Source organism: Chiloscyllium plagiosum, chromosome 5 (assembly GCF_004010195.1).
Source record: "Chiloscyllium plagiosum isolate BGI_BamShark_2017 chromosome 5, ASM401019v2, whole genome shotgun sequence".
NCBI classification, from domain to species: Eukaryota; Metazoa; Chordata; class Chondrichthyes; order Orectolobiformes; family Hemiscylliidae; genus Chiloscyllium; species Chiloscyllium plagiosum.
The window spans coordinates 39,873,111-39,889,531 of record NC_057714.1 but is presented as its reverse complement, the minus strand read 5'-3'; the positions used below and the strand labels follow the sequence as shown (position 1 = coordinate 39,889,531).

Below are 16,421 nucleotides of genomic sequence, written 5' to 3'. Positions count from 1 at the left end.
ACTCTATGCTACTTTCTCCCCACCCCCACCCTCCTCTAGCTTATCTCTCCATGCTTCAGGCTCACTGCCTTTATTCCTGATGAAGGGCTTTTGCCTGAAACGTCGATTTCAAAGCTCCTTGGATGCTGCCTGAACTGCTGTGCTCTTCCAGCACCACTAATCCAGAATCTGGTTTCCAGCATTTGCAGTCATTGTTTTTACCTAAGTAATGACTATGTAAAGACTATCTTCCACCTGACCTGCAATCAACCTCAATGTTGAAGAGTTCAGGGGTGGGAGAAAGCCAAGCAAGTCATCCTGTTTAACCTCATGTAGGAAATGGGGGCAGCTCTCTCAAATCTTCCTTTATACATTGGATTAAGATTTACTTGATACTGTCACTTGTGTGTAGGGACAGTGAAAAGTGCATAATGGTTACCACATTCCAGAACCATCTTGGATTATAGGATAAACTATTGAATAAATTGTACAAATGGTGAAATTCTGAATAAATTAATATTAAATTGATATTACCAAAACTGAAACAGCTTCAAAAGTTCACCTTTCCCTCTTCGTAGCCTTACCCTGTCTGTTCTTCCACTCAGTGCTGTCTGACATTGCCCCCTATAGTGTTCCTTCTCCACCCATTGCCCCACCTTGGCCTTTTCCCTCCTTGCTCCTCAGCTCCCACCCCACCATGTAACCACTGCTCTTACTAGGACCTGGAATCCAGGCTACACTGGAACTACTTGTAGTCTGTTAGGTCTCCCCATTGCTGAGGCAGCATAAAAAGGGTGAAAGTGGTTTTCAGTTGACATACAATGGCCGAGGAAGATTTTTAGTTGAAACAGCATTGTCCATAGTCTGATGTTTTAAGTTAAGCGTAAGCTAGAGCAATTGGAGCCTTCGTAGAAGGAATCAGGTGAACAAGATTAAGATAGCACACAGAGTCCTGTTGAATGTTTTTGATGTTTTTGAATAAATTTCCTTGATTTCTCTTTTAGCTTTGGTTACTCCACTCAAAATCCAGTTTTCCAAACTCCCTTTTATTCATCATCCCTACTCAAGAGTAATTATATATCAAGAGCAATTATATACTTGTTTTTATCTTCATTATTCATCCATGATATCCTAAAACTAATTATATCCTGTGCTAAAAAGATACATTTACTCTGTATTTTCATATTCTGGATGCTAGCTGCAGTCTAACCAGAGTTTTTAAAGCTTCAGCATAATTTCCCTGTTTTTATACACATTGCCTCCATTTATGAAGCTTAAGATCCCATGTACTGCTCTTACCTCTCTCTCAATGTGTTGTGCACCTTCAAGGATCCATGTCCATAAATTGCCAGATATCTTTATTGCTGCACACTCTCTAGAACTGTGCCATTATGTCTATTTTGTTTGCTACTATCTTTTCTGCCAAAATAGTACAGCTATCAAACAATTATCTTAATTCTAGTGGGCAGTTACTTGATTTAAGTTTAACTATTGCAAATTCAGAATAATAAACATAATGAGAGCAAAATATTAATTGCCCATTTATGAATCAATTTAATTATAATTGATGGAATTGAAGGGCATGTGGGTCATTTTGATGTGAAATCATAAATGAGGCAACAGACAAAAAAAAGGCATTTAAACTCTAAAATTATAAAAATATTTAATGAAGAGCTTTATCTTCCCACCTAAAACCAGTTGAAAACTTATTATTGTTTTATGTCTTGGACCATCTTCTTGTAACAAATTTATTTTTAAGTACTGTTTAAAGGTAAGATTAAATTTACATAACTATATCTTAATCATTTATAGCAATTTCTGGACAATAAGTTGTACTTTGGCCTCATGTCCATGCAGCAATGTATAAGATTTAAAGATTTGAATAATGAAGCTAAGAGCAGGTCTAACCTTTACCTTGTCAGAAGGTGAATACCATTGATAGGTTTGGTCATCGTGTCACCCAGTCATATAGACAGGTCTATCCTATATATTGAGGTTCAATGAAGTTGAAGGAACAGAAGACCTCATCTATAAACATGTAAATGTTGTTTTCTAAGAAAGATTCACAGGAAGGCCTTTGGAGGACATTTTGTTTTGTAACCAGTTTTATAAAAATAAAAATCCACTTAAATGTGGAATCCAGAAACAGCACAGTCAAGAAACAATGGATTGTGCTTCCCCAGTGGATCAACCAGCTAATGGGCTGAGTAGGCACATGACTAAACCATGTAGAATGGCAAGATTAATCCACTGTCCGTTCTAATTGAACTGATCTGGAAGTTCAGACTTCTGTTTGATACCACCATGTAGACTTGCAACAATAAAAATGTTATTCAGTTGAACAGCATTTTACATTACCTTGTGTCCTTTGAACCCAGCTGTGCCCTATTGGGAAAGAAAGAAGTTAAAGAATGATTTATGCCACAAAGTCACAGCTTATTTTCTTTTAAGCCCAGATCTGATGTAATTCTGTGGTCTCGGGTCACTGACCTGCATCGCTAATTCTTACATTTCAGTCATGAAAATCAAGGAGAGGGATTATGGTAGCCAGGAAACCCTTAAATACACAACATATAAGTTCTGGAAAATGTACGGACAGCACCACATATAAATTTCCTTTTTCTATTTCTTGGCAGACAGCTCAATTAAGAGGTTGACCGTCTATTAGGTAAGTAGGCCAATGTCCAATAGCTTCAGCCAGAGAAGGGAAGGAGGGAGAGTTTGTGAACTGGGAGGGAGAGATGGTAGATGGTAAATTGGGAAGAGATTGTTAATAAGTCTGGAAGACATCATGGATCAGAGATTCTGAGGAAGTATCACTTGACCTGAAATGTTAACTCTGATTTCTATCCACAAATGCTGCCAAACCTGCTGAGCTTTTCCAGCAGTTTCTGTTTTTGTTATGGACCTTTGGGGTATATCAGAGAATGAGGAGAGACTACCAAGTTGCATAAGGGAGATAATTAACAGATGCAAAGGAGCAGGAAAATATGGGGGTTCAGATAAGTCAGTCAATCTGGAATAAAATGGGATAGTGCACAACAGCAAAAGCTCATACTGATTGATCACTAAATAGACTGCAGTTAAAATATTATAACCAGGTTGGGAAATATTCATCAGACACAAATGAGAAAACATGATCAATGCAATACGATAGGTTACTAATGCAGCTTTCAACCCTCAACTGCTCCACATTTCCATTCCCAATACCAAGAGAATCCAGACTAATTTTAATGTTAGTGAACAATGATTGGTCAACGGCTTTTCATTTATTTTAAAAGATCAAAAACATTGTTTAAAAGATTTTCAGACTTTTTTTCATAGAATACTGGTATGAAGCTGAGACAGGAGAAAGTGAGGACTGCAGATGCTGGAGATCAGAGCTGAAAATGTGTTGCTGGAAAAGCGTAGCAGGTCAGGCAGCATCCAAGGAACAGGAAGAAGGGCTTATGCCCGAAACGTCGATTTTCCTGTTGCTTGGATGCTGCCTGACCTGCTGCGCTTTTCCAGCAACACATTTTCAGCTCTGAAGCTGAAACAGTGCAAGAATACCTCATATCAATGACCCTACATAAATCACTTAAAGCCAGTTTGAGAAAATTTTATTCAGACTTACATCTTATTGTTTCCAAAACAAAACAAAGCTCAGATTGAACAATCTTTTCATCATAACTTGGTCTATCAACTTTTCTGTTACTTGTTCATGGGATGTGGGCATTGCTGGCTGAATCAGTGTTTATTGCCCATCCCAAATTGGTTTGGAAAAAGTGGTGTGAACTGCTGCAGTCCATGTGAATAATTGACAATTTGCTGTTAGAAATGTAAATCAGGACTTAACCCGGTGACAGCAAAGGATGGCAGTATACTTCCAAGTTAGGATGGTGTGTGGCATAGGGGGAAAATTGCAGATAGTGGTGTGCCAATGTATCTGTTGCCCTTGTCATTCTAGATAGTAAAGCTCAGAGGTTTTTAAGATTTGCTGAAGAAGCCATTGTGAGTTACTACGGTGCATCTTGTACAGAGTACACTTTGCTGCTATTGAATATTGGTGTGAAGGGAGTGAATGCTGAAGGTGGTGGGTGTTTGATGAATGTTGCATTTACTCAAAAGTACTAAAAATCAGAAACATACTCACCTTTTCACCTGAACTTCCAGGCTCTCCCTTTAATCCACGTTGTCCCTATTAATAAAGAGATAAAAATAATAATTCACTATAATTTCAGAGCTTCCGATGGGTTTTGAAATTGAACTGGCATTTATTGCACAATAAATTATTATTTTGCCAAATATTTTAATCACAGAAAAATTGCTCTGAACAGTTCAACACTTGGCATGTCTGGCAAATCATATGGATTTCAAAAGAGTTTCACTGACCAGAAGGGATAGGTAGAGCATTGGCTGGCTATCATTCTTGTGAAGGAAAAGATAATTATTTAGTGGTCCTCACAGTCTCCCTTGTCTTGAGATTCCTGGAGTATTACAATATAGAAAGTGGACCTTCAATCCATTGTGTCTGCATGGTCACCATCCCACTTCTCAGGACCTGGCCTTCTGTGTAACATCTTATCTGAAAGGTATCCAGACAATTTTCCAGGAGCAATTGAATGATTGCCAATGCAACAATAATAGCATTCTAAATTGACTTCCTCCTGCAGCTGCACACCAATATGTTCTACAAACCAGTTTGCTGTGCTCTCGCCTGCTGCTAGCCTCTTTAGCCATATGAAAATGCATTATACTTGGATTTCACTCCACAGACTTTTCTTAGCATTACCTGAAGAAAGCAATAAAAGGCAAAGAAAGAAAAATAAAAGGTGGGGGGGTGCAAATAAACATTTTAAACTTTACTTTTGGAGTAAAAGGGTATAGCAACCCTGTATACACCTCTCCAGAACAGGACAGTCAGGTGCTGTGTGCAACAGGCAGATTGTTCAATACGACAATTGTAAATTAAAATTGACCCTCATGACAGCATGCATGCTTCCACCTACAGTATCCTCCGACATAACATTTCTGATCTTGAACATGTGTCTAAAGAATTTGATGACAAAGTACAGCAGCTTCCTCAAAGGAAGGAAAATCCCGGGAAAATGAGGAGGTCACCCTGAATTTCTTTTGTGCTTCTCTTATACCACACAAGATACAACTCTGGTTCCAGAAGCAACTCTGTAAGATTACAGATTGATTGGCTACCACTTGGCTAAAGCCTTCCTTTGACAATGGACAAGCCAAACTCTGAACACTCCAAATGATGCAGATCTTCTAGACATCTGGGAGAATCATCAGGGGCAGACCGATATTGTCATGAAGGTGGTTTTGGAATCAACTGTTTTCATTTAGTCCATAGGGCCAGATTTTACAGCAGGCTTCAGGACCCAGACATCAGGATAAAATGGATTTCCCAAGCCAAAACAACACAACGAAATCAACAAATTTAAGAACATACGAACCAGGAACAGGAGTAGTCAATTCAGCCCCTCAAGCCTGTGTCACCATCTGATACGATCATGGCTCATCACATTTTGGTCTCAACTTCATTTTCCTAGCCACCCCCCAAAACCTTCAATCCATTAATAATTAAAAATCTCTGCCTTAAATTTACTCAATGTCCCATTGATAATGTAACCAAATATTCAAATAGGAACTCTAAAATGTAACATTCTCCATAGACATTCCTTCCCTTTTAACAGAATGTTTATCTGAACTTCCTCAGGAGTTAAACTACAAGAGGAAATTTACTTCTTATAATGTATTTGCACCCCTTTAATTTTAAAGAAATTATCAATATTTTTCTTTCCATTAAAAAGTATTACTATTTGTGTATTCTGCACTTTGGGCTCCATAAATATTCAGACTTTAGACTTTTCTTTTATTCTTTGATACGCAGTGAGTGTCGCTAGCAAGGGCACTGTTTGTTGCCCAGTCCTAACTGCCCATGAATGAAGTGGATTGCTAGGCCATTCCAGAATGCAGTTAAAAGTTGCTCATATTGTTGTTGGTCTGGATGCACACGTAACCCCGACAAATTAATGACAGCAGATTTCTATCTCTTCAGGACATTATTAAACAAGATCTTTTCTCTGACAATTTATGATAGCTGAATGGTCACTGAGATTAGTTTTCAATTCCATAATGATTAACTAAATGTAAATCCACCACAGCACTAGCCTAGGCCTCTGGTATTCTAATACAGTGACATCACAATATCCTCAAAGTGCTCATTTTTAGCCTGACTTTACTCTTGAAGTTGAAGATGAAATACAAAAATACTTTGTTGTTGAAAAAGATACTTTCTCTCAAAATTTTTTCTTGTGTACTTATTGAATGCAAATTTAAACTTTTTGGCTTAAAATTTAACAGGGTCTAGCTATTAACTGTCAATCAGCATTCATGAGTGCATCCTTCACAGCAACAATTCTACCAATCACATTCTACTTGCCAACCAATCAGTGCTTTTGGTTTTCCCCTCAAATGTGTATTCTTGATGAATGCAAGACAAAGATTTTTGACAAAATGTACCTTTTTTCCAGCAATACTCAAGTTCTCTACTGGTAAGTGACCAATTAAAATATAATAACATTTTTTTCAGTACCTGTACACCTTTTGCACCAGGGCTTCCATCTTTACCTCGATCTCCTCTTCTCCCCTAAATTAATATCCATATGTTAGAAGAGTATTTACTTAACAAAATTTAACTTATAATATTTCAAATAGGATGCATAGCAATTTTTCCTTAAGTGAATAAGTTACAATTCTCAGAAATAAGCATAATGAACTAACATTTGTGTTCATTCAGATGGGTTTGAGACATTTTATAACAAAGTGGCAATCAACCAGGGCTTCACAAATTTACTGGACACACTTTAGGGCAGGCAGATAAGATAGTATAGGTTCATAGTTGTGAAGGGAATATCTGAGACAAATGTCAAGAAGTATCCCTACATACAGATCTGCAAAGATCTGTCCGGAATGATGGGTGAAGCACTGGATTGATTGAAGCGAACAGTTCGATGCTGTAATGACAAGAAATTTAAGAAATTATTGTGAAAGGACAAAGTCAAAAGGATGAAGAGTTGTCTTCACCCAAGCCAATCTTGAGGTGAGTAAGGGGTGTCAGTTCAATATGTAATTTTCCAGGAGTTACAGCACATTTTAATTTCTCTAATGTTTCCTGGGTAGCCACTAAGCTAAGTTTATTGGAACTTACTGAAACCTCTGCCACTAACTCAGAGCAGGGTTCCAAATGCTAGGTAATTGCTCATTGGAAATTTCAAATTCCTAGAAATTTATGTAGAGTCAACTGCATCAGGATTTCTGCATGGTCCTTACCTGTAACCCCTGTCTACACTGCAATGATGAATTCCTTACCAACGGAGGATCTAGAGTTAGGTGTGCGCATCGACAGATCCCTGTTAGTAGCAATATGGGCAGAATAGTTTCTATTCAGTGCCAGAAAGAAATATTATGTCATGTTGGAAACAAAAAGACGTTTTGAAATTTGAGATTTTGCAGTTGATTTTAGTGCTCACTTATCTCGCAGGTAAATGCCTATTTGGAAGACATCCATTTCCCATTATCTATGGATTCTTCCGGTGAATGTGGACAAGGACCAAAAACCAGTAAGACACTCATGAATTTATTCAATTTGGTATCCTATTATCTCAATGGGAACTGGAAGGTATTTTAATTGGGACATAAGCAGAGAAACTACTGTAGCTTGCCCACCAGGTTGAACCAATGAGCAACTGTTGGGAATTAATAAAATAAATCATCAAATTTGTCACACATGACCTTCCCTTAACAAATCCACAGTGATTATTCCTGATTAATCAGTGTACCTCCAAGTGCAGATATGTTCATCCTAATAATTCCTCTACTTCCGAAGTTAGACTGATTTCCCCGTAATTTCCTGCCTTCCTCCTCTGTACTATTTTCTTGTACTTTCAGATCCACATGATTAGGTTGCTGTGTATGACTCAGTTGTTAGCATGCATGCACCAGAAGGTTATGAGCTCAAGTTCAAGAATGCACAAATGAATGATTTAATGCAGTATTGAGGGACTACTGTGGAGGTACTGTGTTTTGGATGGTATGCCAAACTGAGATCCTATTTGATCTTTCAGTTGAAAGATTAAAAGATTCTAGGAGACATTTCAAAGACAGCAGGACATTAATCTCAGTGTCCTGGCTCATACTTATTCCTCACTTGGCAACAAAAAAACAAGTTACCTGGTCATTATCACACTTTGGGTTGTAGGAGTTAGCTGAGCACAAATTACTTCTCACATCTTTACATGGTACAGTTTTCAAAAGTATTGCACTGGCTGTAAAACACTCTGAGACATCTGATGGTTGCGAAACGTGCAATGTAAATGCAAGTCTTCCTTCCTACAGTAGCTGTAAGTGTGAGTGTCGGAGAAATTTGCCCAATAGGTTAGAGATCACAAAACACAGCTCGAAGTGAAATTGATAAACAGTTTATTGCGAGCGATATCGCTGGAGGAGAAAACACAGAATTGACAGTCTGCACAGAGATCAGATTTCTCCTCCCAGGGCTGAGGATGAGACCAGTTTTATAGTAATGCTGCACAATGACACAGATTAAGAAATGGGAAACTACAATGTTTCTGGAAATGGAGTATTTTAGTTGCAAGGATGCTAATTGGAAAACAGTTTATCGGATGAATGTCCTGTTCCTTCACACAATGCAACATCCTGACAGTATCATGGTTCCATTCATCTTCACAGGTAGGTGTTAAAGTCTTTTGTGGAGTGGTGAGGTGCTTCCATTGTCCTGTGGTGCCTTTGTGTCTGTTCTGCTCTTTGTGTAGCTTTGGTATTGCTGGGTTGTGAAACTGCCCTGAGGGCTCTGTCATGTCCATGGGAGCTTAAAGCGTATTCCATTGTCTGCGTGCTGTCTGACCCAGTTTGTGAGCTCCGGGGAATTCTGGGTGTCCTGGTACAATTTGGCCAATTTGCTTTTGAAGGCCTATCGTGGGTTAGCAAATCTTTTCCCACAGTGAGACTACCATTTGATCACAGTGCAATTTGGAAAATAAAGATGAGAAACATTTTCAGTTCTGATATTATTAAAATGTTGCAAATTTCACATTCCACGGAAATGAGGTATCATCACAGTGTTCCCAGATTATCAAACTTTTGCTTCAAAGGAACCATGCCAATTCCAAAACAGAGCCAGTGAAAACACTTTCATCAACATATTATGAGTTGACAATAAACATGTAATTCACATTCATTTTACACCTAGTTTCATGGGTTATGGGAGACCATAAAACCATTCCACCATTTACCATTAACCTTTCCATAAGCTAAAAAATGTGTTGCTGGAAGAGCGCAGCAGGTCAGGCAGCATCCAAGGAACAGGAGAATCGATGTTTCGGGCATAAGCCCTTCTTCAGCTGGTATTAACCCAATGGCACACAGGCCTCTCACAACATAGTCTTCATGACACTGAAGAAGGGCTTATGCCCGAAATGTCGATTCTCCTGCTCCTTGGATGCTGCCTGACCTGCTGCGCTTTTCCAGCAACACATTTTTCAGCTCTGATCTCCAGTATCTGCAGTCCTCACTCTTTCCATAAGCTGAATATTTGGGCTGAACATTTACAGCCAGCATTATTGGGGTGCAGTGTCCTGAAAATAGAATGCATGAACTTACCGTCCCATTGCTTTGGGCTGGCAACTTTCATTACTTTGCTGACCTCCTCTGAGATGAGGACCCGAGAGTTAACAAAAGCCTGAGGTCAGCTGTCATGCTGCCTGAGGCTGACTCGAAAGCTAAGTTAGGCTTTTTGTTGTAGCTTTAGTGGGCGTAGAATCACTCATGTTGTGCCTTGGCTGGCTGACTGTTCATCCTTCCATTACTTCATCATGATTTGACAACCACCTGATGAAGGAGCAGCACTCCGAAAGCTTCCAAATAAACCCGTTGGTCTATAACCTGTCTTTGTGTGATTTTTAGCTTACTTCATCATGTTCTCCAAGGGAAAAGTGTTACAAATAGCAATGTGGAAACAAGTTACTGGCTTATCCTCACAACTGTGTTAGTACATAGCAGGAGGCGTCCAAGAAGTAAGAACAAAATAAATTGAGTCTTATCTTAAATAATTTTGGAAAAGACAATCTAAAAAATAATGCTAGATAGAGTTGCAAGGATAAGATTGCAAGTGTAAATTGACACACCCCGCTGACAGTTGAGGAGCTCATAATCGGAGGTATTTTATGGAAGGAATGAGGGTCTCGTTTAATCTCAAGCTGGGACAGCTAGTTTGAGTTCTATGTTAACTCTTCTTGGGAAAAGCCACCTTACTACACTCCAGTCAGATAACTGATTGTCCACTATTGACCTTTCATGGGATCAGGACCCTAGCAGAATGTCCTGCATACCAAGACTGACAGCCAATGAAAGGCCAGCAGCACTTGTTCTCAGTGTGGCCACTAGGAAAGTGGTGGCTGGAGTGATAAATATATTCTTTGGAGGCCCATGATCACAAAGTGCTCTAGGACAGAGAAAAGGCATAGCAGAAGGGTTTTCATGGAGAAAAGGGTCATGGAGAAGGTGGTTTCAGAGCATCAACAACAAAGACAAGGGAATAGCTGTCAATGTTTCCTCTCCTTCTTAATGCCAAATTCTTTGATCAAGTATTTAATGCCTTTGAATAAGGCACCCTCCTTAGGAGTTGAAAAGCACCCCACAGAAGCCTATATGTCATGAACACTATGTGTGCCATTGGGTTAATACCAGCAACAAATGGAAGAGGTTCATAATTTTATGTAAATTTTCCATTTATGGGTCTGAATTATGACAGGACAGGCCAGTCATCTTTGGGTCTTCACACCATGGCCTTAATCAGGATGGAGGCAAGGAAGTGGCCAGTCCCCCAGCATTTCCTTCAATTTTCTATCTTGCTGCACAGGCCTCTGATGTCAGTGTGTGGCAGCGACCTCTGGAACAGGGAGTTAATGCGATGATTGGCGTGCCTACACTGATATCCATGCATGGAACCTTGGAGTGGCTGCGTATGCACATAGTCACACAGATTAGAGGGAACATTGGTCCCCACCCACCACCATTCCAATTGATTAAATGTCCTTCTGAACTCCAAATTTGCGATTAGAAAGAGTATAAAAGATAGCCCAATGTGTCGCTTCTGAAATTGAATATTTGGGCTGAACATTTACAGCCAGCATTATTGGGGTGCAGTGTCCTGAAAATAGAATGCATGAACCTACCGTCCCATTGCTTTGTGCTGGCAACTTTCATTACTTTGCTGACCTCCACTGAGATGAGGACCCGAGAGTTAACAAAAGCCTGAGGTCAGCTGTCATGCTGCCTGAGGCTGACTCGAAAGCTAAGTTAGGCTTTTTGTTGTAGCTTTAGTGGGCGTAGGACCACTCCTCTAGGCTCCACAAAACCAGATGTAGAACTTTAATTCCAGAAATCAACATTAAGGGATGACCCAGAGTCAGTGGGAAACCCTCGGAGATCATTTTCCAATGGGAGTCCATTCTAATTATCTTCAGTTTTTGAGCTGGTCAGACCTAATGAAGGTACCTCATGAAGTTTGGTTGGCCAGTACATTCTGTTGGTCTACTGTTTAAAGTCTGCTCTCCATGAAGATTTACTCAACAACACCTTTTAAACAATAAATTGTCTTTAAACCCAACAGTTCTTTTCATAGTGAATAAAAAAACATCTGTCAGTGATCCTGCTTTTCCTTTGTACATGTTAGCTTAATCCTGAATATTAGCGGATATATGAAACAGATTTCACACATCCTCCCTGGAGATGTAACCACTGATCAAATAAGCAGATTTCTTTTCATTCTTTTCCTTTAGTTAATATTTTTTGGCAGAATATTGTACGCCAAGGGGTTAATATTGGCACTGGGAATGAAGTGAAAAATATTACTGGGCCAGAGTACATGGAAATTTATTCTGGATGTGGTCTATGTAATTCCTTTTTTATTTATTCTGGAGTTTGGATGCTGTGGGGAAGGCCATGTTAATCAATTTTCCCAGTTTCTCTAAAAGGTGTGTGGGAGGGTTTATTTTTCTGCACCTCTCATGAGAACTGCAAATGGTTTGTAAAGAAGATTGTAAAAAACATAAGATTAATGCTAATAAGTGCTTCAGTCCCATAATGGAAGCTGTTCGTACAGACAGCAATGAAGTCTTCACAAGACTGATCCTTTCTAAACCTAATCTCATGTCTCTCAGGATTGGTTTTCAATATCAGATAGAGATGTCATTGTGGAGTTATCCAGCCACATTTAGATCAATCATAAAAAAATAGGAAAACTACATTTTTATTTTATCCAAGCTCCTTTAATTCCTTTTTTGAAAATCTGTCTCTGCTAAGTGTGAAAATTCCACTGGTTTTCTATATTTTGCTCTTAGGTTTAGGTACCTTTTGACACTATAGCTAAAATGTTCTAACACTAACATTTTGGGAACTTTTGGTGGATGTAATCGTATATGTTGAAGAACAGCTGAGGTTTCATTTAGAGAAAAAATGAGCTAGAGAATCCTTTGGACTCTAGCACCTCCATTAGGTCCTGGGCAGAATAAAAATTAACCAATAATAATTCAACAGCAAATTGCATCTGTTCAACTAAGCGTTAACACCTGGCACAACACAAAGCTAATATAGTCAGCAGCAGAGTTTGGCCAATACTTACAGGAGCTCCAGACTCCCCTTTCTCCCCCCTTTCACAGCTGCATGGCTTTGGTTTAGGGCACTATACAGAAATAAAAACAAAACCTGTGTCAATAGTATCTTACAATCTTAAAATTTAAGTTCACATTTGGAAAATTAATTAATACTCGAAACAACATGCAATAAATAATGAAATGATAAAACTAATAAAGCACTTACTGATTGATTGGCAACTTTGAGCTAAAGAAGAAGGGAAACAAAAAGAAAGATTCCATTGGCTACTGTACACAATGTATATAATTCCCCAAAATATGTAGTGTCAGGTAACGCAATTATTGATAAGATCTGGCTGATAGTTAGCTTTAATATTCTGCAAATAATGAACATTTAAGTCTTTATGTTATAATAGGGATGGACTAAACAGATGAACACCTACATTAAAATATATAAGGAAATTAATTAGTAAAGCGCAATATTTGGGCAGGATAATTTGTACTTCAGTAGTTTTAACTTCATGCAGGCACATAAGCTAAAGCTTTGCTCATGCAATGAACCATTTTAAGTACTTTGACTCCCACCTCTGGAAAAAATTGAGGTATACAGTATCTGCTGATTAAGCTATTGAACTAAGTCAAAGTTACTGCTAATTGAGAACTGAGCATCGTAACAATGCAGAGAGACCAACCTGTCTATTTTATTCATACCATCATTTAAAAATCACTCTTTGTGATGGGATTTTGAGGGTTACAAAATTAATTGACAATAAATTATAGAGGTAAAATTACATGTTTTTCTGGTTGCTGAAGGATATTGTAAATTCAATTTATGAGGTAAACAAAAATATATAAGTAAAATATTAATTTTAGTAGTTAACTAATATGGTTCACAGAAAAGGCAAAGATCTATGCTAACACATGTCCAAATGTAACTATGGATTTTAAACACAAACATGATACTTAACAAAACATACTGTAAACATAAAAGCGATTAATTTTGCTCCAAAAGGTCAAATTGGAGTTTTCACCCACTATATTGCTTGCCAACTCTAAACCACACCCTGCTCCCTGAAAATATTTTTCTGTGTTATTTTCCTGATTATGTTAAGTGAACTGTTGACATAACCTGTGTCATATATAGAGGATGATGGTGAACTAGTGGCAATATCACTAGAGTTTTGCTCAGGAACCAAACTAATATGCTTGTGATGTTGTTTAAAATCCCACCATGGTCACTGGAAAAAGAAAATCAATCTGGAATTGAAAGATAGTCTCAGTAAAGGTGGCTTTGAAACTATCATTGATGGTCATAAATTCCCATCTGTTTTACTAATGTTCTTTAGTGAATTAGGTATGGGCAACAAACTCACATCCTATGAAAGAATGAGGAATGAAAATATAAAGGAATGTCACTGAGGCAATTCAATAAACTGTAGCATCTAAATGAGAGGGCTGGTCAAGTGCAGCTGGATTCATTTCTGATGGGTAAATATGGGAAATTCTCAACAACCTGAGAAAACAAAGAGGCTTGTTAAAAGTACTTTAGCTGCCAAAGCACTAGTTTTGGTGAAAGCAGCAGTTTTGGGATTCTATTTGTCAAGCTTTTAAGTGATATTTAGTACAGCAATGTATGGAAGTTAGCAATGTATGGGTGGCATTGTTAGTCAAGGGCAGTATTACAGTGGCAGAAAGGATAGCGAGGATGACTCTGGATAGGAGCCAGAGTAACAGGGTAGTTGTTATGGGGTCTTTAACTTGCTAAATATTGACTGGAAATGCTATAGTTGAGTACTTTAGATGGGTCAGTTTTTGTCCAATGTATGCAGAAGGGTTTCCTGACACAGTATGCAGACAGGCCAACAAGAGGAGAGGCCACATTAGAATTGGCTAGTAAACCCAGTCAGGTGTTAGATTTGGAGGTCGGCGAGCACTTTTGTGATTGTGACCATAATTCGGTTATGTTTACTTTAGCGATGCAAAGAAATAGATATATATCACAGGGAAAGAGATATAACTGCGGGAAAGGCAATTATGATGCAATTAAACAAGATTTAGGATGCATAGGATGGGAACAAAACTTAAGGGGGTGGGCATAATTAAAATGTGGAGCTTATTCAAGGAACAGCTACTGCATGTCCTTGTTAAGAATGCACATGTCAGGCAGGGAGGAAGTGGTTGAACAAGACAGCTATGGTTTAGTAAAGACATTGAATCTCTTGTCAAGAGGAAAAAGAAGGCTTCTGTAAGGATGAGATGTGAAGGCTCAGTTAGGGCATTTGAGAGTTACAAGTTAGCCATGAAAGACCTAAAGAGAGAGCTCAGAAGAGCCAGGAGAGGACATGACTTGTTGGCAGGTAGGATTAAGGAAAATCTTAACGCTTTCTAAAGGTATGTCAGGAATAAAAAAATGACCAGAGTAAGATAAGGGCCAAGCAAGGTCAGTAGTGGGAAGTTGTGCATGGAGTCAGAGGAGATAGGAGAAGTGCTAAATGAATATTTTCCATCAGTATTCACATTGGAAAAAAACAATGCTGTCAAGGAGAACACTGGGATACAGGCTACTAGGCCAGGGGGAGATATGGCATTGACTAGATGGATTGAAGTTCACTAGGAGGAAGTGTTAACAATTCTGAAAAGTGTGAAAACAGATAAGTCCCCTGGGCCAGATGGCATTTATCCTAAGATTCTCTGGAAAGCCGGGGAGAAGGTAGCAGAGCCTTTGGCTTTGATCTTATTCATCATTATCTACAGGAATAGTGCCAGAAGACTGGGGGATAGCAAATGTTGTCCCCTTGTTCAAGAAGGGGAGTAGAGACAACCCTGGTAATTATAGATCAGTGAGCCTCACTTCAGTTGTTGGTAAAGTATTGGAAAGGGTTATAAGAGATAGGATTTAGAATCATCTAGAAAGGAATAAGCTGATTAGGGATAGTCAACACAGTTTTGTGAAGGGTAGGTCATGCCACACAAACCTTACTGAGTTCTTTGAAAAGGTGACCAAACAGGTGGATGAGGGTAAAGAGGTTGATGTGGTGTTTATGGATTTCAGTAAGGCATTTGATAAGGTCCCCCATGGTTGGCTATTGCAGGAAATACAGAGGCATGGGATTGAGGGTGATTTGGTGGTTTGGATTACAAATTGGCTAGCGGAAAGAATACAGAGGGTGGGTTATTGATGGGAAATTCTCTACTTGGAGTTCAATTACTAGTGGTGTACTGCAAGGACCTGGTTTGGGGCCACTGCTATTTGTCAATTTTATAAATTACCTGGATGAGGGTGTAGAAGTATGGTTAGTAAATGTGCAGATGACACTAAGGTTAGTGGAGCTGTGGATAGTGCTGAAGAATGTTGTAAGTTACAGAGAAACATAGATAAGCTGCAGAGCTGGGCAGAGAGATGGCAAATAGAGTTTAATGCAGAAAAATGTGACGTGATTCATTTTGGAAGGAGCAACAGGAATAAAGAGTACTGGGCTAATGGCAAGATTCTTGATAGTGTTGATGAGCAGAGAAATCTTGGTGTCCATGTACATAGATCCCTGAAAGTTGACACCCAGGTTGATGAGGTAAAAACAATGACTGCAGATGCTGGAAACCAGATTCTGGATTAGTGGTGCTGGAAGAGCACAGCAGTTCAGGCAGCATCCAAGGAGCAGCGAAATCGACATTTTGGGCAAAAGCCCTTCATCAGGAATAAAGGCAGTGAGCCTGAAGCATGGAGAGATAAGCTAGAGGAGGGTGGGGGTGGGGAGAAAGTAGCATAGAGTA

General features: G+C 38.9%; 1 protein-coding gene across 1 annotated transcript in view; it reads right to left on the bottom strand.

The window, feature by feature from the left end:
* Nucleotides 1-16,421, bottom strand: part of LOC122550244 (collagen alpha-1(XXVIII) chain-like) — a 238,294-nt gene that overhangs the window by 211,097 nt on the left and 10,776 nt on the right. Inside the window, exons 4-8 of the mRNA XM_043691001.1 lie at nt 12,877-12,897; nt 12,680-12,739; nt 6,572-6,625; nt 4,115-4,159; nt 2,338-2,364 (exon numbers count right to left, since the gene is read on the bottom strand). Coding sequence (XP_043546936.1) covers nt 2,338-2,364; nt 4,115-4,159; nt 6,572-6,625; nt 12,680-12,739; nt 12,877-12,897 — 207 coding nt within the window. The remainder of the gene's footprint in view (nt 1-2,337; nt 2,365-4,114; nt 4,160-6,571; nt 6,626-12,679; nt 12,740-12,876; nt 12,898-16,421) is intronic.